The sequence below is a fragment of the Mus musculus genome, chromosome 2, assembly GCF_000001635.26.
Source record: "Mus musculus strain C57BL/6J chromosome 2, GRCm38.p6 C57BL/6J".
NCBI classification, from domain to species: domain Eukaryota; kingdom Metazoa; phylum Chordata; class Mammalia; order Rodentia; family Muridae; genus Mus; species Mus musculus.
In genome coordinates, this window is record NC_000068.7 from 90,740,149 (window position 1) to 90,761,208 (window position 21,060).

General features: G+C 42.6%; 1 protein-coding gene and 1 pseudogene across 7 annotated transcripts in view; one reads left to right on the top strand and one right to left on the bottom strand.

Moving 5' to 3' along the window:
• The first annotated feature begins 5,305 nt into the window (after positions 1 to 5,305).
• The window catches only part of Fnbp4 (formin binding protein 4), a 35,568-nt gene continuing 19,813 nt past the window's right edge, over positions 5,306 to 21,060 (top strand). For 6 of the 7 annotated variants that reach the window (XR_001783149.2, XR_003953675.1, XR_003953677.1 and 3 more), the window contains exons 1-8: positions 5,306 to 5,678; positions 6,548 to 6,640; positions 10,920 to 11,056; positions 11,284 to 11,470; positions 12,671 to 12,818; positions 12,922 to 13,042; positions 17,188 to 17,538; positions 18,146 to 18,356. Coding sequence is in view for 2 of the 7 variants with exons in the window: in XM_006499919.3 (XP_006499982.1) it covers positions 5,309 to 5,678; positions 6,548 to 6,640; positions 10,920 to 11,056; positions 11,284 to 11,470; positions 12,671 to 12,818; positions 12,922 to 13,042; positions 17,188 to 17,538; positions 18,146 to 18,356 (1,618 nt within the window). In the remaining 5 variants the exon portion in view is untranslated. The remainder of the gene's footprint in view (positions 5,679 to 6,547; positions 6,641 to 10,919; positions 11,057 to 11,283; positions 11,471 to 12,670; positions 12,819 to 12,921; positions 13,043 to 17,187; positions 17,539 to 18,145; positions 18,357 to 21,060) is intronic. The other variant, NM_018828.3, reaches the window with a different exon arrangement.
• Positions 7,417 to 7,874, bottom strand: Rpl30-ps3 (ribosomal protein L30, pseudogene 3; annotated as a pseudogene).

Here is a 21,060-nt window from a genome sequence, read left to right on the forward strand (position 1 = left end):
AATCAAATTCCTTAAAAAGGGAATCATGGAGCCGGAGCTTCCTACACGGTAAAGTAGGAGACTGACACTCTGGCTACAGAGGGAGGCTGAATGTACACCATGATCCCATCTCGCTCCCTTCCCCTCAATCCCCCATACTTACTACCCTCGTGGTTACACTGGAGTACAGAGCTTCTCTGAGTTCTCCTAGTAGTTGTAGTGGATTATGGAAAGGAGGCATAGGGAGGTGGCACATTTGTAGCCAGTCAAGTGCAGGTGTTCCTAAAACCTGAACCCCTATACCCGTGGAGCACCCACATGATGGCTCACAACCATTTATAATGGAATCCAATGCTCTCTTCTGGTGTACTCAACATACATCAGTGTATTCAAATACATAAAATAAACAAATCCTTAAAAATAAAAAACAAATGAGAAATGGTTCGACAGAACTGTGCTGCATGCAGCCCAGCTTAGTGGCACATGCCTTTAATCCCAGCACTTAGAAGACAGATAGATAGAGCTCTATGAGTTCAAGGCAAGGCTGGTCTACAAATGAGTCCAACCCAGGACAGCCAGGACAGAAAAACCCTGTCTCAACAAAAACAAAATGTGCATTGCTCTTACAAGGACCTAAGTTTGGTTCCTAGCACCCAGATAGGAACTGCCTGTAACTTCAGAATGTGATATCTCTGAACTCCAAGGGCACTTCTTACAGGAGGACGTGCACATGCGTACACGCACACTCACACACACACACATACACATTGATTGACATATATAAATAAAAACTAAAGTCTGATACCCATGTATGAGAAGAAATGTGGTACTTCCTGAGATTGGGTTATATCACTCTGGTAATTCCTAGCCTCATCTACTTTCCTCCACTTAGCTTTTTTTGTAGCCGAATAAAATTCCATTGTGTGTATTTAGTTAGCCCATTCACATGGTGATGGACATCTAAACTGACTCCATTTCCTAGCTATGTGAATAGCTGCATAAGAAAGGACGTTCTGAAAAGTTCTACAATAAATAATCACAAGAATTGACAAATACAGTTGCATGAAGTAAAAGAGCTGTGCAGTAATTTAAAAAATCAAAGAAAGCCTACAGAATGGGGGCATTCGTTGCCAGCTTTGCTTCAGCAGGGTCTATCTACAATAAACACACACACCAGGAAAGTCTTTCAGTCAGTAAACGGGCTGAGCTGAGCAAGATAGTCCTCAAAATGCTAATAAATATTTTAAATGTGGCCAACATTCTTAGCCATCAGGGAAACACAAAAATAACTTTAAGATTCAATTTCACTCCAATTTAGAATGGCTAGCATCAAGAAAACAAATGCCAACAAATGTTAGTGAGAATGGAAAAGGAAAATCTTTACTCACTCTTGATAGAAGTACAACCATATGCAGTCACTGCCAACGTTTCTCAAAGAGTTAAAAATAGAAGTGGGATGGGTAAGTGGGTAAAAAATCCTCACCCTAGACCTGAATTTGGAAGGAAAGAAAAGACTCCTGAAAGTTGTTCTCTGATCTCCACACTTGTACCATGACACATGTACCTCTCCCCAACAATCAATCAATCAATTTTTCTATTAATAGGGCTAGTGAGATGATTCAAATGACAGTGCCTGCTATCAAGCCTAATGATTTTCAGTCATGTACCATATGTGAAAAAGAGAACCAACTTCGACAAGTTGTTCCCTGACCTCCATACATGCTGTGGCATGCATGTCTATGCACACACACATACATGTAATTTTTAAAAGAAAGAAATAGGCTCTCCAGGCAATGGTGGCACATGCCTTTAATCCCAGCACTTGGGAGGCAGAGGCAGGAGGATTTCTGAGTTCGAGGCCAGCCTGGTCTACAGAGTGAGTTCCAGGACAGCCAGGGCTACACAGAGAAACCTGTCTCGAAAAACCAAAAAAAAAAAAAAAAAAAAAAAAAAAAAGGCTCTTACTGCGTATTGCAGGCTGACCCTGAACTCCAAGGATGCACTTGCCTCTGACTCTGGATGTAGTACATTTTTATTTAAAAAAAAAAAAAAAAGAATTCCACTACATACTTACCATATTTTACTGCCACTCTTCCCAAGAAATAAATCCGAAACTTGCTAACAATTTCAAAATAGTTAATATCCTTTTCATCTATTATTTTTCTATATTAGGAGCACAACTCTCAGAATACCTTAATAATCCAGATTCTTCATCCATTAGTAAGAAAACAATCTAATTTATTTCAAGTTTGTGTATGTTCATTCATTCATCTAGTCAAGTTCTTGTATTTTAAGATATTTGCTGAATGTTTCTCATGTTTCAGAAAGTATGTTTGCTAGAAACAGTAAACAAATGAATTAAAAAAATCAAGTCAAGCCGGGCGTGGTGGTGCACGCCTTTAATCCCAGCACTTGGGAGGCAGAGGCAGGCAGAGTTCTGAGGCCAGCATGGTCTACAGAGTGAGTTCCAGGACAGCCAAGGCTACACAGAGAAACCCTGTCTCGAAAAAAAATAAATAAATCAAGTCACTATTCTTGTGGATTTTTCACTTAACAACCATTAGCAGGTGAACCCAAAATTGAGCTATTTACCCTGTAAGGTTATGAGAATCAGATACAAACCTGCATTTAAAGTTATTAGTCATTAATACATAGCAACACAGCAAATAACAAATATTAGATATTTTTAGTGTGCTTGGTTAGTGTGCAACCAACCTCTGTGTCTATAAAAAAAAATATTCTACCAGTTATTTCTTGCACTTAGAGAGGGAGCTGGGTGTCCATACCACTGTCAAGTACCAAGAGGGCTTGACAGTGAAGAGCAAGGATGCTCAGGAAGGTCTTGTCTGTACTGGGCCCTGGGGGAACGATTTTGTCATGTGATACAGTAGTTATTGCAACTAAAGGATGGACTTAAGATGAGAGGAATGGATGGGAAGTTGAATCAAAGGCCATCTTCAGAAAGGACAAAGGTCTAAGTATTGATGGAGGGGCCACGATTCTCTGTTCACATGACTCAAGTTACTTTTATTGACCTGAAAACATCTACTTATACAGATCAAAAATTTTGTAGGCTTCCTATTACACCTGCGGGAATACCATGATTCATGTAGATCTATGGTGAATGCCATAAGCCTCCCGGACTCAGTCTACTGAGTGTATTCTGTGCTACTACAAAATCTGTATCCATGCCCATTTAGCCCCTGCCATCCCAGGATCCATTTTTTTCTTTTTTAGCTTTCCAAGTAAGCTGCTGTATCTCTCCTGTGATGTCTGGCCTACAAAGAAGGAGCTCTTCAGTGATGCCGGGGTTTTGAAAATCTAGTGTATTTTGCAAAATTCTGATGACGGTATGGTTTCTCAACTCTCCCAGTGTACATAGGTTTTACTTATTTTTATTTTGTGTGTACATCTTTCAAATGCACATATGTATGTACACCATAAGCATAGTTGGTGCCAGAGGCCCGAACAGGGCTACAGATCTCCTGGCACAGGAGTTACAGTTGTGAATCACCATGTGGGTACTGGGAACTGAAGGTCCTCAGAGCAATCTCTCTAACCCCAGATATTTTTGTTTTGAGACTGGGTCTCACTATGTAGCCCTAACTCTAGTGGAACTCGGAGATCCACTTGCCTGGCCTATTATTCTTGCTCTTTTTTTTTTTTTTCTCCTCGAGACAGGGTTTCTCTGTATAGCCCTGGCTGTCCTGGAATTCACTTTGTAGACCAGGCTGTCCTGGAACTCAGAAATCCGCCTGCCTCTGCCTCCCAAGTGCTGGGAATAAAGGCATGTGCCACCACTGCCTGGCTTGTTGTTTGTTTTTTGAGACAGGGTTTCTTTTTTGTTTTTTGTTTTTTTGGTTTTTCGAGACAGGGTTTCTCTGTGTAGCCCTGACTGTCCTAGAACTCACTCTATAGACCAGGTTGGCCTCGAACTCAGAAATCCTCCTGCCTCTTATACTCCCTCTTTAACATCCATTCTCATACATCTTCCCCAGATTTCTCCTTGTATTATTATTATTTTATTAATTTATTGTTATTATTGTTATCTTTGAGACAAGATCTCACTTTGTAAGCTCTGGTAATATGCATACCTGGCTAGACTCACTTGAAATCTTCCTACCTCTGTCTCCACTGAAATTATAGACATGAACCATGACAACTACTTCCAGTGTTATTAGAACACTTCAGTAGCTCTCCAGGAGTACAGTGCACCATCTTTAGGCATTATTTCTCATCTTCTGGCCTGCTGTCATTAGTCTAGAAGCAATCAGGGATGGGTGGAAGGAGTGGGTCCTGGAGAAAATCAGCATTATCTTGCGTGGTAACTATCTCTGGGGAGAACATTAATGACTCAGGATGTCACCTGACTCTAGGAATGGGGAACAAGGAAGACTCAAAATGTAAAGAGCTCAGCCTCAAGGTGGAGGAGTTGGAGGTAGGGCAAAAAAGTAGTGTTTACAGAAGTAGGATGAGGTAAGGCTTCGGTATCCCATATGAACAGTTTGACTGTTTCCAAGGTCCAGTCATTTTCCCTACTAATCACGTCGTATTTCGTTTTAAAGAGCCTACTGGGGCTGGAGAAATGGCTCAGCGGTTAAGAGCACTGACTGCTCTTCCAAAGGTCCTGAGTTCAAATCCGAGCAACTACATGGTGGCTCACAACCATCTGTAATGAGATCTGATACCCTCTTGTGTATCACAGCTACAGTTTACTTACATTTAATAAATAAATAAACCTTTGGGTTGGGGCGAGCGGGGCTGGAGCAAGAAAGTGGGGAGAGAGCCTACCGTAAACCCATCACTTGGGAAGCAGAGGCAGGCGGATTTCTGAGTTCCAGGCCAGCCTGGTCTACAAAGTGAGTTCCAGGACAACCAGGGCTACACAGAGAAACCCTGTCTCGAAAATCAAAAACAAAACCAAAACAAAACAGAAAAAGCCTACCGATGTATAAACACCCAGCATCATCATTGTTTAATACTATACCCCAAAGAAGCTACAATAACCAAGAGAACTTGCAGAAGGGTGCAATGTATCTTTATCTTCCTCAAAGACAAACAGCAATAAGCAGCTGAAAATAGCTACAAGATGGCGGACAAAGCCCTAAAGAAAAGACTTGGCTAACAGCGCATGGTGCAACCCCAGTCTAAGGAAGTCGCACACACCGCGGGCCCTTCCGCACTATTGGCGCGAAGTCCTGTCTTTTCCCTTTGCTATTGGCTACCGAGTCCGTCTCAAGTCAAAACAGCCAATCGCCTTTTCCCTGAACAAAGCCCACCCACCATGGATGGAGCGGAACGTGCGTAAAAGCACCGGGGCGCAGGCCGCATGCGCAAGTGCACCGCGCCGGTTAAAAGCGGATCTCCTCGGGAGGCGGTGCCACGGTTCATGAATATTGATTACGCACCGGGGCGCTGTGCGCCCGCCCCACTAATCTGCCGTCGTTCGCTGCTCGCGCTCCGGCTCATGATGGGGAAGAAGTCCCGGGCGGTACCCGGCCGCAGGCCTATCCTGCAGCTCTCTCCACCGGGTCCTCGGAGCAGCACCCCGGGCCGGGATCCCGACCCCGATCCGGATCCCGAGGCAGATTCGACTGCGGCGGCGACAAGCCAGTCAGCGCCGGCAGCAGCGACGGCGGCGGCCGCGACGTCGCCCGCGGTGCCTGCCTCCGCTGCCCCAGAGGACTCGCCTTCAGAAGGTAAGGGCGCGCGAGAGGAGCCCTGCTTTTATTTGGGACGTCTGAAACTCGAGCACGGGGCTTGCGGCCTAGGTTCCCGGGTGTCTCTTCGGACCCGGTGAAGAAGAGAAACCCTGGCGGGCGAGGTACACCTCGGCTGCCAGCGATCTGGGGCCCGCGGGACGGCGGTCGGGGACTCTGGGAGGCGGAAGGCCGGGCCCGGACTCATCTGAGGCGCCTTTGCGGTGCAGGGGTTTCTCCCCGGAACCTGTGCCGTCCACCGAGGCTTGGGACCCCAAATGTCTCCTAGATGACTCCCTTCGATCTTAATAACGCAGAAGGTGGAGGGCAATTTCCACGTGCGAGCCTTGAGGCGGTTGAACCTGGCCTTCTCTACTTGTCACGCTTGGTTTCGTTTTTGTTGAAATGGAGACACCACTCTTTAGAAGTGAACAAACCCATATTTTTTTCTTATGCTAGACAAAGCATCGGTAACCCCAGACTTAAGGGAAAGTGACAAAACCTGTGTGTGGGCTTTTCTGGAATTGTGTTTGGGTTTAGGGTAACAATTGCATGGAGTAGATGCCGGAGAAGCTATACTGTATCAAACATTAAGAATCAGATTAATAGGATGTACATAACGTGTGGAAACGTGCAGAAGTATTTATGCATGTTAATTGTTAAGTATTGCAGGTGCCATTTTCATAGTGTTCACGTTCTTACTGTCGCTACCACTAAATGAATGGAAGGGTAGATCAGCTTGTTTTTTGTCTTCTTAGTTTGCATCAGTGATACACGCTGGTTTTATAAGTTGATTCAGGCTGAAGGTCAAGCTTTGGACCCTGGCCCACTGACTGACTGCAGCTTCCTTTTGTGCATTCCAAATACAGATGAACAAGAAGTGGTGGTGGAGGTCCCCAACGTTGTTCAGAACCCTCCAACACCAGTCATGACCACCAGACCGACAGCCGTCAAGGCAACAGGTAGAGATTTTTGTTGTTGTTTTTGCCTTTCCCTTAAAATATCTTTTATTAAGTTGAAAGATAAAAGTGTGCAGCTGGGTTGTTGGATGGTTAAATGTTGCTAATTTATTATTTCTCATAAAAAGTCGTTGAAGCTTTTCTAGGATTGGGGTTGCATATCAGTGGTGAGATGCAAAACTCTGGGTTCCACTCTTGGCTTACAAAAATGGATTAACAAAAAATAAATAAATCTTTCCTGAGGGCTTGCTGTGTATAAACTTTTAAGTAACATGAAAGTTTATTTATGGCTGCAGACACACATTCGTGCTTCTAAGGCTGGGCCACATAACTTGTTTATCTATTTTTTGAGAGTGTCTCAAGTGAACCCAAACTTTTTTTGGGGGGGGGGGGCAGTTCGAGACAGGGTTTCTGTGTATATCCCTGACTGTCCTGGAACTTTGTAGACCAGGCCGGCCTTGAACTCAGAAATTCGCTTGCCTCTGCCTCCCAAGTGCTGGGATTAAAGGCGTGGGCCACCACGCCCGGTGTGAACCCGAACTTTTAACTGTTCAGGTAGATGGACTGCACAGACACCTCTTCTCCTCCAGTCCACTTGTCTTGACCACTCCACTTCACCCCCAGCGCTGGTTACAGATGAGTGTGCTTCATACTCTGCCAAAACATGGCTATGAGGGCTCCGAATGCAAGTCCTTAAGCATTTTACAAAGGGAGTCATCTCCCTGCCGGCTTTTTGGTCCTTTTGTGTTTTGTTTGTTTGTTTGTTTGTTTGTTTGTTGTTTTTTCAAAAGGAGCTCTGGCAAAGTTTTATTAAAGGAAAACTTTCTTGTTTACTTCTCACCAGTCTGTTCTGGCATGCTTCTAATAATATCAGAATCACCTGGGTCAATGATAGCCAGTGTGCATACTCTGTAGTATTTTCCCCGCGCTATGCCCAGTTCAATATTATTGCCACTGTAGTGATGGACCCCAGTTTTAGCCAACATGGCATAGTACTCTATTTCAGATTTCCTCAAAGCTGGACAGTTGTTGGCAAGGATAACCAACTTGGCTTTGCCTTGTTTGATCATCTTCAGAGTCTGTCTGTAGCCCAGCACATACTTCCCACTTTTCATAACAAGTTGGAGCCTAGAGTTGATCGACTCCAGAGACTTTTTCATCTTCTTTGCAGCCACCATCTTCCTGCCTTACGTGCGGGACAACCCCCAACCAACACCAGCCGCCAAGATGGCGGGGGGGGGGGGGGGGCGGGAGGGCGAGAAAGGCTGTTTGTTTGTTTTTGAGATTTATTTATTTATGCATACAGTGTTCTGCCTGCATGTGTCCTGCAGAAGAGGGCACCAGATCTCATTACTGATGGTTGTGAGCTACCATGTGGTTGCTGAATTTGAACTCAGGACCTCCGGAATTGTTCTTTTCCTCCAGTGACTCATGGTCCAGGCTGGCCTAGAACCTTTTATTTAGCTGAGGTTGGCCTTTAACTATTAATAACTCCTGCCTTTGCTGCCCAAGTCCTGTGACTGTGATTACAGGTGTGCTCCACTACATCCAGCTCATTTCCCACACTGCCTGGTTGGTACCAATCAAATAAACTGACCAATCCTCTTATGCACCCCTGACCCCATACAGTTACCCAGTCCACTCTGCTGAAGTGTTTGCAGCAGTGATTATTTTGGCAACCCTGAGTTCAAGTCACCACTCTGACTTTTACTCTGAGACTTCAAAACAATTATTGGGCTGAAACTTACTCATCTATAAATGCATCTACTATAGTCCTGAGTTGCTTGGGGATTAAATTTTATATATTTTAAATTTTACATATTAGAGAATTTTCACATTGGAAAAGCAAGAACTTTTTTCTGCATTTTATATATATTGAAGATTAAAGGTTTTAAAGACTGATTTTCTTTTGATATTTTCTGTTTTGGTTTTTTTTTTTAAAGATATTCTTCTGAATCACAATGTTGTGATTTTTAAGACTTATTCTGTATACAGTGTTCTGCCTCCATGCCAGAGGAGAGCACCAGACTCATTAAAGATAGTTATGAGTCATCATGTGGTTGCTGGGAATTGAACTCAGGGCCTCTGGACGAGCAGTCAGTGCTTTTAACACTGACTCCAGTCCCAATTATTTTTATTTGTAGATGTGTGTTTGTCTGAGTGTGTTCTGTGTGTGGAAGCCTGAGGAGGCCAAAAGAGGACGTTAGATCCCATGAAGCTGGAGATGCAGGTGGCTGAGCTCCCCAAAATTATAGTAATTTTACTCCTAAAGTATTTGTTTTGAGACTTTTCCCTTTGGTAACCCTATCTGGCCTCAAGCAGAGTTCTGCCTGTCTTTGCCTCCCAAGCGCTAGGATTAACAGCCACGATGTCCAGTCCAGTTATATTTGTCTTCATGCACTTTAGCTCATGGAACTTTCTGTTTGAGGAATAATCATTACTTGCTTTGTTTTTACTTAGGAAATGTGTTTCACCTGTTTGATTGGCTTAGGTGTGTGGGATGTTTTAATTTTTGAGATGGGGCTACCATTCATAGTTCAGACTGTCCTAGAAGTCACTAGTAGTCCTTCCTTGACCACACAGTAGAACCCTGCGTTAGCCTTCTAAGTGCTTAAAATGCAGACATGTATAATACCCAGATTGAATAAATATTTAATCACCAAATTCTGTTATTTTGAGAGGATGAGGTTCAGTGATCCATGGTTTTGGGGGAAGATATCAAGTATATGTAGAGTAATCTTATTGCTTTGAAGGATTTGGTGGGGATAGAAACAGTATCTTGGGGTTTATTACTGTGGAGGCATCGTGACCAAGGCAGCTCTTATAAAGGAAAACATTTAATTGGGGCTGGCTTACAGGTTCAGAGGTTCCTTAACAGAGGCAGGAAACATGGCAGCACAGAAGCACACATAGTGCTGGAGGAAGAGCTAAGAAAGAGTTGTACTTCTTGATGCAAAGAAGCCAGGAGGAGACATGGATCTTTCACAGGCAGCTAGGAAGAGGCTTTGGATCACACTGGCCAGATTGGAGCATATCTGTGAGGCCTCAAAGCCGTTCCTCCACAGTGACACACTTCCTCTAACAAGGCCACACCTATTAATGGCACTTCCCATGGGCCAGGCATATTCAAACTGCCACAAACAGAATCACATTGTGTAGTTCTGGTTTGCCTGGAACTTGCTATGTAGTCGACTTTGACTCGAGTGCTAGGATCAAAGACTAGTGCCACCAGACCTGACTCCTTGAAGGATATTATAGCATTTATATCTGTGGTGATTTAATGGCATTCTTTGTGGTTTGGGTGTTTTTTAATTTTACTTTTTTGAGAATTTCATACGTGAATACATTGTATTTATATTATTTACGCCCTCCTTCCTCCTTTTTGTGTGTTGTTTTGTTCAAGAGCTCACTATGTAGACCAGGCTGTCCTTGAGCTCACAGAGTTCCTGGGATCAAAGGCCTGGATCAGTGTGCCTGGCTTTTCTGACCGTCTTGTCTTAGTTGCCTTAGTACTGAGAATATGTGCTTGTGCCACCATGCCCAGTGTTGTGTTCATGAGCACATGCATCTGTGTGTATGTGTTTATGTTATGATTGAATCTAGGATCTTATATATGCTGAGTACATATATATTTTTCAACTATTAATTAATCCTATCAATCCTAATCCTAATTTAGTGATTATTCTGACTTTGGAATTAAGTTCTGATTTGTAAATAAACAAAATGTTGACTCTTGGATTACAGAACCATGTGTTGGGGCTGGAGGGATGGCTGGGTGGTTAAAAATATTGACTGTTCTTTGAAAAAAATTGGTTTTGATTTCCAGTACCCACATGGCAGCTCACAACTGTCTGAGACTCCAGTTTTTCAGGGGATTTAATGCCCTCCTCTGGCTCCAAGGCACCGGGCATGCTTATAATGTAGCTAAAATATCTGTGCATATAATAGAGCAACTTTAAAAAAAAATAGGAACCATGTGTTGTACGTAGACCATGTGGTCATTAGCAAAGGCATGAGCACCAGAGTTGGGATCCCCTGGTGGGTAGATGTGGTGCCTGCCTGTCAGCCCAGCACAAGCTGAAATAGCAAGCTGCAGGTTCAGCAAGAGACACCCACCGCACCCACATCTGAATATACATTGTGTCCATACATACAAACACATACATAGATGCATTTCACACCTAATAAAAAGGAAAGCTATGGTCTTTTCTGTAGCCCCAGTATATTTGCTTAAATACTTGCTCCAGTAGTCAGTGTTACAAATATTCCCTTCTGTTTCTAGGAGGTCTGTGCTTACTTGGTGCTTATGCTGACAGCGATGACGATGAGAGTGATGTGTCTGAGAAAACAGCCCAATCCAAAGAGGCCAACGGAAACCAGGCCACTGACATTGACAGCACACTGGCCAACTTCCTAGCGGTTAGTGATGCTTTTGTTCGTGTGTGTGTTTGTTTTGAAATAGTATTTTTGTAGCTCTGAATGGCCTGGAGGTATTAGTTACCCCAATACCTTGCCACACAGGTGCAGTGATCACATTACCAAGCTGGTCTTGAACTTAGAGCTGTCTTCTGCCTCTGCGTCCCAAGGGCTAGGATTTCAGGTGTGAGCACCACAGCCAATCATGTATTGTTGTTTTCCTTCCATAGGAGATAGACGCCATAACAGCACCTCAGCCTGCAGCTCCTGTGGTAGCTTCTGCTCCACCTCCAACTCCACCTCGACCAGAACCAAAAGAAGCGGCAACACCTGCCCTTTCTCCCACCGCATCAAATGGATCAGACACTGCCCAGACGCCAGGGTGGCATTATGACACTCAGTGTTCATTGGCAGGAGGTAAGTAAGTATGGTGGTCCCTGGTTGAAGAAGACTTGTAAGTAATCCTCACTGGGATGCTGAGATCTGGCTTTTAAATGTAGTGTCGGGAAGCTAGTAGCTAGAATGGTGATCTTTTAACCAGTAGCAGATTGGGCCAGGTGAGTGTTAGCGTTGTGGGGGTTCAAATGCTTTTTTTTTTTTTTTTTTTTAGTATCAGAGTGTTCTTAATTCTGTGCACAAAGGTGATTAAATCTTTTTTTTTAAATTAATTAATTAATTTATTTATTTATTATATGTAAGTACACTGTAGCTGTCTTCAGACACACCAGAAGAGGGAGTCAGATCTCATTACAGATGGTTGTGAGCCACCATGTGGTTGCTGGGATTTGAACTCCTGACCTTTGGAAGAGCAGTCGGGTGCTCTTACCCACTGAGCCATCTCACCAGCCCGGTGATTAAATCTTTACTGAAGTTTTTTTGGTTTTTGAATTTTTTTTTTTTTTTTGGCTTTTGATTTTTGAGACAGGGTTTCTCTGTATAACCCTGGCTGTCCTGGAACTCACTTTGTAGACCAGGCTGTCCTGGAACTCAGAAATCCGCCTGCCTCTGCCTCCCACGTGCTGGGAATAAAGGAGTGCACCACCACGCCCGGCTCCTGTTCTGTTTTTTTAACTGAAGCATATGGGCTTTGAATTGCTCATATTCCCTAACTTATAACCTGCCATTTATTGGAATCTGTATAAAAGCTTTAGAAATCGGTGTTCTTTTCACCATATAAGGAATAATCCAATTAGTTCTTTTTATAAACTGAAATCACTTGCTTTGATGGTCCTTATTATTAATTTTCTCCAAAACTTCATTGATTGATTTACCCATTATGAAGTAATTTCAGCACTGCACCTGGCAAAGTTTTTGGTTTTTGTTTTGTTTTGGTAGGGTTGGGGGGCGGGTTGTGGAATGGTTGTTCATGGGGGATGCTTAGTAATATCTGAAGGTTGTTTTTTGTGTTTTGACTTTTTTGTGGTTTTGTGTGTGTGTGTTGCAGTGCACAGGAGTTTCTCTTCAGTGGTAAAGGCTAGGGGTGTTGTTAAACACTGTGACAAAGAATTGAGAACCCTGTGTTAGGTTGTCATGGTTTTATGTCTGTCTTGGGAGAGAAGTGAGGACTGACTATATAAGTCAGAGTTTGTACTTAAAATGTGTTTTGTTTCCTTACAGTTGAAATTGAGATGGGAGATTGGCAAGAAGTCTGGGATGAGAACACAGGTTGCTATTATTATTGGAACACACAAACAAATGAAGTGACTTGGGAGTTACCCCAATACCTTGCTACACAGGTTCAGGGATTACAACATTACCAGCCCAGGTAATTCTAGAACTGAAGAAGAGATTATGTAGGAAAAATAAATGAAGGGAAAATAGTTGTTGTGAATATTTACCTTTTGTTAATCTTAACCCCCCACCCCCAGTTCTGTAACAGGTACCGAGGCTGCTTTTGTGGTAAATACAGACATGTATACAAAGGAGAGGACAACTGCTGCTTCCAGTAGTAAAAGTGGACCAGTCATCACCAAACGAGAAGTTAAAAAGGTTAGCAGTATAACTTATTGCATTTGCTTATTTTCTAGTCTAGAGAGGCTGGATGTAATAGTATTTCATAGCACGTGTGTTGTTAGTTTTACCTACTGTCTCTGTGTCTTAGACAGCATTTAGACAAGTTACCAACCATGTCAGCGATTCCGAGTGTCAGAGTGCAGTGCCATGAGAGCAGCCATCCTGTGCAGTATCTTGATAGGTTGTCACGTGCTGTTTGAGCTTTTTGAGAAGCTGGCTCTGGAATTGTGTTCCCACCCCATTTCAGATCATTGTGTTATGTCAAGTGTCCTTTAAAATCCTTCGTGTTTGAGGGCAGGCTAGTCCCTAATTATAACAAGTGAGAAGGAAAAATAGCAAACAGCTAAGTGTATTAAAAGCTTATGTCCTTAAGAACAACTAGAAAGTAGTGACCTATTTCAAGCAGAGGTTTACTCCTTCATAAAAAACACCTGCACTGGGAACCGGAGATTGGAAACTCAGCCATGGGAATGTCAACCAAAGAGAGAAGACTCAGTTGGGAACCCCAGCTGACTACTTAAGTCTCCCCATTAATTTCTGCTTGATCGGCAGTTTTTAACCTGTGGCCTTAACCTTCAGGCTTTGCATAGTAAATATCCTGTATATCAGATATTTACATTATAATTTATAACAGCAAAATTGCAGGTAGAGAGTAGCAACAAAATGTCAAGGTTGAGGAAGTGTATTAAATACAGGGTTGTCCCATTAGGAAACCTGAGGACAACTACTGATGGCTTTAAGCTCCTGAGTTGCTGATGTCACCCTTGCTCTTACTCAGGCCACTCCAGTTGTCTCTGTTATATGTTGTAAACTTCTGTCTGATGCTGTTTGTTAATTATCTGATGCTTCTGTTCTTTATTTGCTTTTTGTTTTGATTTTGGTTTTTCGAGACAGGGTCTCTGTGTAGCCCTGGCTGTCCTGGAACTCACTCTGTAGACCAGGCTGGCCTCGAACTCAGAAATTCATCTGCCTCTGCCTCCCCAGTGCTGGAATCAAAGGCGTGCGCCACCACTGCCCAGGTATTTGCTAAATTTTTATGACTTATTTTTTATTTTTACTTTTATGCGCATTGGTGTTTTCCCTCCATGTCTATCTGTGTGAGGTTGTTGAATCCCCTGGAGATAAGAGTTACAGACAGTTGTGAGCTGCCTGTGCTCTTAACCACTGAGTCTCTTTCCAGCCCCTATCTGCTAGTCTTTTACTAAGCATGGCTATTGTAGATAGTTCTACAGAATATAGCTAAGATGACATGGTATCAGACTCCCCATCCTTACTTGAGTCAGAAGTACAAAGGGTTCCCCTTTTAAGAACCACCTCCAACCCCCAGACAAGGTCTATCTAGAATAAAAAGATAGCTACTTTAAGTCAGGTGCAGTGCCAGGAAGATCTCAAGTATAGACAAGCCTGAATTATACAGCAAGACAAGGGTGGCGGTGGGGCGGGGGGGGGGGGGGTTTCCCTGTAACAATTAAAACTGGAAAAAGAACTCAGTGCGTGGTTAACCCACACTACTCTTCCCGATAATCAGTACCCACTTGAGGAGACTCACAGCCACCTGTACTCCATCTCTGGGGACGCCTCTGGCCTCGTGGGCACCTGTTCTCACACAAGCACACACACACAATTAAAAATAAAGTTTAACAAAGACTATGAACTGCTTCAGATTAAGTAGCCCTTAACCAAAATATTTTGGATTTGGAGTTTTATATTTTGGAATAATTGCATATACATAAACACCTTGTGAATAGGCCCAGCATCTGAACACATAGTTCATTTGTAGTTCATATACACATGGCCTAAAGGTAATTTCATGTGGTTTTTTTGTTTGTTTGTTTGTTTTTGATTAGGGCTTGGCATGAGTGCTAGAGTGGAAATCAGACAGAGAACAGCTTGTAATGTCTGATAGCATATTGGTAGCATATTAGGTCTTATGCCATGTTGGCTCTGGTGGAACTGATCATCAGACATTTTTGGATTTTTGAGGCAGAGTCTCATTTTGTAGTCTTGACCTCGGCCAACTTGTCAGGCTTTTTGGCAAGTGCTTTTTCCCACTGATACCTTTCACCGGCCTCGCTTGCTTACTCACGCTCTCTCTCTCTCTCTCTCTCTCTCTCTCTCTCATATATATATATATATATATATATATATATTTTTTTTTTTTTTTTTTTACTTATTTATTTAAGACAGGATCACACTATGTAGACCAGGCTAGGTTCCCCTGCCTCTGCTTCACAATGATGGAATTAAGAGTACACTACTTTCCCTCACCTGACCTACAATTTTTTAATTTTTATTTTTTATTTTTATTTTTTGGTTTGTTTTTCAAGACAGGGTTTCTCTGTGCAGCGCTGCCTGCCTGGAGCTCACTCTGTAGACCAGGCTAGCCTTGAACTCTGACCTACATTTTTACTGCAGCACTACACATATCAAGTCCACTTACCATATCCTAGCACTTAAAAAAGCTGTTTTGGGCCGGGCAGTGGTGGCGTACGCCATTAATCCCAGCACTTGGGAGGCAGAGGCGGGCAGATTTCTGAGTTCGAGGGGATCCTGGTCTACAAAGTGAGTTCCCGGACAGCCAGGGCTTTACAGAGAAACCCTGTCTCGAAAAACCAAAAAAAAAAAAAAGAAAAAAAGAAAGAAAGAAAGAAAGAAAGAAAGAAAAGGAAGGAAGAGAAAGACAGACAGACAAAAGCTGTTTTGGTATAATTTTTTGGTTTTGTGTTGAGCTGTTCAACCCATACTTGTGAAAGCTAAGCATTTCTTTAATCTCTCCAGTAAGAAAAGTAAATAGCATTTTTAGAGACAATTACGAATTGTGTATTGAATTACAACCTCATCTTGATGTTCAGAGTGAGCTATACCATCCCATCTTTATCCTGCACCAGTACTTAGGATCCTATTAGGCATGTCAAGCAAATCCCCAAAGTACAAACTTCAAAGACATCTTTTGCTGTATGCCAGATTTGAGACCAGCTTCAGTTACATGAGATCGCCCCCTGCTTTGTAATCTTCACATTTGTAAGAAGCTTAAGTATTCCAATAGATGAAATGTCAAACCTATGTATATATACACATATGTGTATATGTGCATATATATGTGTCAAACTCATTGTTTGATATGCATATCAAACATAAATGTGTGTGTACATTGTGTGTGTGTGTGTATGTGTTTGTTTGTTTGTTTGTTTGTTTGAGATGCTTCTCTATGTAGCCCTGGCTGTCCTGGAACTTGATGTCTAGCGTAGACCTGTCTGGCCTCAAACTCAAGAGGTCTACCTGCTTCTGCTGCCCACCTACTTAAATATATTAATTAAACATTTTTGTTTTGTTTTTGAGATTGTATCATGTAGCCCAGGCTGTCCTCAGACTGCATAATGAAGGCTGAGTTCTGTAGTCTTCACTCTTCTGACTCACAGATTGGGTAGCATTTAAGCTTGCCCTCTGATGCCCTTCTCATAGTTCATTTTCCTCTAAGTTCCCTTTGAAACATGAACTTTGGGGCTGGAGAGATGGCTCAGCGGTTAAGATCACTGGCTGCACTTCAGAGATCCTGAGTTCAATTCCCAGCAACCACATAGTGGCTCACAGCCATCTGTAATGGGATCTGATGCCCTCTTCTGGTGTGTGTCTGAAGACAGCTACAGTGCACTCATATAAATAAAATAAATTTTGTAAATTTCTTTTTTTTTTTTTTTTTTTGGTTTTTCGAGACAGGGTTTCTCTGTATAGCCCTGGCTGTCCTGGAGCTCACTTTGTAGACCAGGCTGGCCTCGAACTCAGAAATCCGCCTGCCTCTGCCTCCCGAGTGCTGGGATTAAAGGCGTGCGCCACCACGCCCGGCTGTAAATTTCTTTTACAGAACAGGAAGATGAAGATTTATTTAGTCACGTGTTGACAAAATGCTTATAGTATGTCTGCCTAGCTTCCCTTTTGCTATCCAGAGGATACTGGTTGTAGTCCAGCCACTGCCTTCCTAGTGTTTCCTTCCTGTACATGTGAATAGTACAGGGGTTTTGTGAGCATCCAGTAATTAAGTTAGTTAATACAAATAATTGAATAATCCGACAGGGTTTTTTGTTTTTTAAGAGTTTTGACTCAGTGCTTTTTATTCTTCATAGGAAGTGAATGAAGGAATCCAAGCCCTTTCCAACAGTGAGGAGGAGAGGAAAGGGGTAGCAGCTGCATTGCTCGCTCCTTTACTGCCTGAAGGGGTAAAAGAGGAGGAAGAAAGATGGAGAAGAAAAGTAATTTGTAAAGAAGCAGATCCGGTGTCAGAGACTAAGGAAACAAGCACAGCTTCGGAGGAGACGGGCCCGAGTATAAAGCCACCGGAAGTGATGATGGACGGCACAGAAGACCCTTCTCAGGAGGAGCTCTGCAGTGTCGTTCAATCTGGAGAAAGTGAGGAGGAGGAGGAAGAGGAGGAGCAAGACACCCTTGAGCTGGAGCTAGCTTTGGAAAGGAAAAAGGTAGGCTTTGCAGATCTTATTAGTTACCTTCACCAGGACAAGATGACTGACTGACGTGAAGATCTTAGGGGAGAAGGGTTTGTTTTAGTGTGGCTGTGAGCAGGGCTGTACCTGGGGCTGCTACCTTGTGCCTGCAGTTGTGCCCATCCGCGTCAGGGTGCTGCCCATATTCAAAATGGGCCTTCTCTTAGTGAAACTTCTCTTTTGGTCCCTTACTAACATAGCCAAAGGTGAGTCTTCTAGGTTATTCCAAAGTCAGTCAGGTGGACAGTGATGATTAACCATCATAGATTAAAAAAAGACACAGTACCCATTAGTACTGCTCCACTTAACATAGGCACAGTAATAATTTTTCTTCTATTATGTGTGTATGTCAGGTGTGTATGTTTGTAAATCTCTAGAAACTGCCCCTCCCATCAAAATCTGTTACTGTAGTTATGAACATTTATTAATTGCAGAAGAATATTGAGCACAGAGCATAATGTTGAGTTGTGAAGGAAACTGAATAAAATGCTGCTTTTTCTTAGAAATTCAAAGCCATGGTGCTTGTTACTCACTGCAGATGAGTGCTAATGTCTTGCTAACCTTACCATCATATTCTTTGTAGGCAGAGTTACGAGCCTTGGAGGAAGGAGATGGTAGTGTGTCAGGGTCTAGTCCACGTTCTGACATCAGCCAGCCAGCATCTCAGGACGGAGTGCGTAGGATTATGTCTAAAAGAGGAAAATGGAAGATGTTTGTTCGAGCCACCAGTCCAGAATCCACCAGCCGAAGTTCTAGTAAAACTGGACGAGATTCTCCAGAAAATGGAGAAACTGGTAATTTGTGCTTCCTATAAAACTAGCTTTCTCCCCTCCCCTCCCCTCCCTCCTAGGGAGGAATTAAAGCAAGCAAGGGATCCCCATTACCACTGAGTATCCTCAGAGCACAGGAAACTTCAGAGTTGAACTATGTAGGGTGATAAGCCTTCTGTGTTTTGTTTCTTCTTATACAATAGCAGGGAGATGGCACTTTTATTATTTGGGGAAAATTCTGGAAATGAAGCTTCCTTCACGTCTCCTCTTTTCTCTACTTAGGTAGAGATGTAAGGATTTGAGGGTTTGCATCAGTTGAGTCCTGTATTTTGTTATAAAGTAGGGATTACACTTTTACAACAGCAGGAAATAAGATTATCCCAGCTGTTTGTTTCCTACTTTTTCTTTCTTTTTAAAAATTATTTGTGTGTGTGTACGCACGCATGTGCACCATGATGCACATGTGTAGATCAGAGGACATTGAGGAGTCAGTTCTCTTCTACCTTTATCCTATTTCAATTTCCCAGTTATCAGAGTGGTCTGAATAAAAGTAATATTTTAATTTACATTTGACCCTAATTTCGTAGTGGAAAATTAGGAGTAAGATTTGAACATAAAGCCTTTCTTTGATATACTTAGCAGAATATACTTACTGCCTGTTCTGGCTAAAACCAAACAATACAAGTAATAAACAAATGCATACATTATTCGTAGAGCCCCTGCTGCCTTTCTGGCCCAATAATGTAATCAGTGCATGGTAGGACATCAGTTATTCCAGCATTTGAGAGACCTCAAATAGAAAGATTACAAATTCCAGACTAGCCTGGGATACATGATGAATTCCAGGTAGCCTGCAAAATGGAGCAAAAATCTGTCTCAAAAAGTAAATAAATGGGTGGGGCTGGAGAGACGGTTAAGAGCACTTGTTGCTTTGGCTTAAGAACTGGCCTCTGGCCACTAGGTATGGACATGGTAAATGTCCATGAAGGTATACAAAGGGCACGGCAGGTCAGAGCACTTGCTACTAAGTTGGACAGTCTGGGTTCAAGTCCCAGGACCCACCCAAGGACTGGATAGATGGAAGGATGGAGGAAGTCCTGAAAGTTATCCTCTGATCTCCACAGATAGACCATGGCATGCACACATCTAGACTGCCATACCCCACGCCCTCACAATAAATAAGTGGGGTGGTTGGTTGGTTAGTTTGGTTTTCAAGACGAGTTTTTCTGTGTAGCTTTCGCTGTCCTGGAACTTGCTCATAGACCAGGCTGGCCTCGAACTCAGAAATCTGCCTTCCTTTGCCTTCCAAGTGCTGGGATTAAAGGTATGTGGCCCCAGCCCCAGCCAACTTGTGTATTTTTATTATGGAATTTTATGCAGCAGTGCAAAAATGAATGAAAACTTTAATTATATGTACTGACATTAATTTTTGATACAGTAGTGTTGAACAACAGCAACAAAAAAAGATTTGGAGAAATATACAGGTGCTGATCTGTATATGAAACCTTGAAAAGAGGCAAACATTTGTGTTTAACAATCTGTCCCTGATGACACTAAAGAAGGACACTGTGAGAAGTTGGAAGATTGATGACAGGTACAGAGATCCAGATGAAGCCGGATTCTGGGATTCTAGTTCCTTTATTCTTTTCTGTTGTTCACACTGTATTTGTCAAAGTGTTCAACAGTATAAGGCACTCTAATAAACTTGCACATTTTACAGATAGATTCCTAGTTATTCATATTTTAGCCATGCATGTGTGCATGCTTGGTTGTGTATATGGTATCTCAATTTTTTTTTTAAGAATGGGTAATTTTCTCTTTCTTTTTTATTTATTTATTTATTTATTTATTTATTTATTTATTTATTATATGTAAGTACACTGTAGCTGTCTTCAGACACTCCAGAAAAGGGCATCAGATCTCGTTACGGGTGGTTGTGAGCCACCATGTGGTTGCTGGGATTTGAACTCAGGACCTTTGGAAGAGCAGTCAGTGCTCTTACTTGCTGAGCCATCTCACCAGCCCCTCAATTTTTCTTGAAAAACAAATTTTTAACCGTGATTTTAGCATACAGATTTGATTTGGTTTTATTCAGAATATAAAGATTTTCTTCCTTAATCTTCCATGTGAAAGGAATTATAGGCCAAAAAGAAGATAACTTTCTGCATATAAAATATAGAATATGCAGCGCCAGAAACAAAGGGTGAAGTGCCCCACACATAAGTTAGGACCAAGTAGTGATATCACAAGTTAAAGTAGGGAAGAGAAATATTCTAGTCAGTCAGATTCAAGAAGCAAACATGACACAGAATCTGCAAATAGTACCAAGTCAACAGCTTTAATTGGGATACCTCAGGTTCTGCAGGGCAGCTTCTGAGACTATAATGTACATGTGGGCACAGCACAGAAGAGCTAGTTAGAAGCTGGAATAAAAGTTTCGCTAGCCGGGCGGTGATGGCACATGCCTTTAATCCCAGCACTTGGGAGGCAGGTGGATTTCTGAGTTCAAGGACTGCCTGGTCTACAGAGTGAGATCCAGGACAGCCAGGGCTGTCAGAGAAACCCTGTCTGGAACACCACCACCACCACCACCCCCAAAAAAAAAAGTTTTCACTAAATTAGATTAACTTACTGTCAAATGCCAGAACAAAACAAAATGAATGGGAGCATGTGAGTGTTGGTATAGCTAAGGCATATTACAGCCATGTCTGCACATGCTGGGGGAATT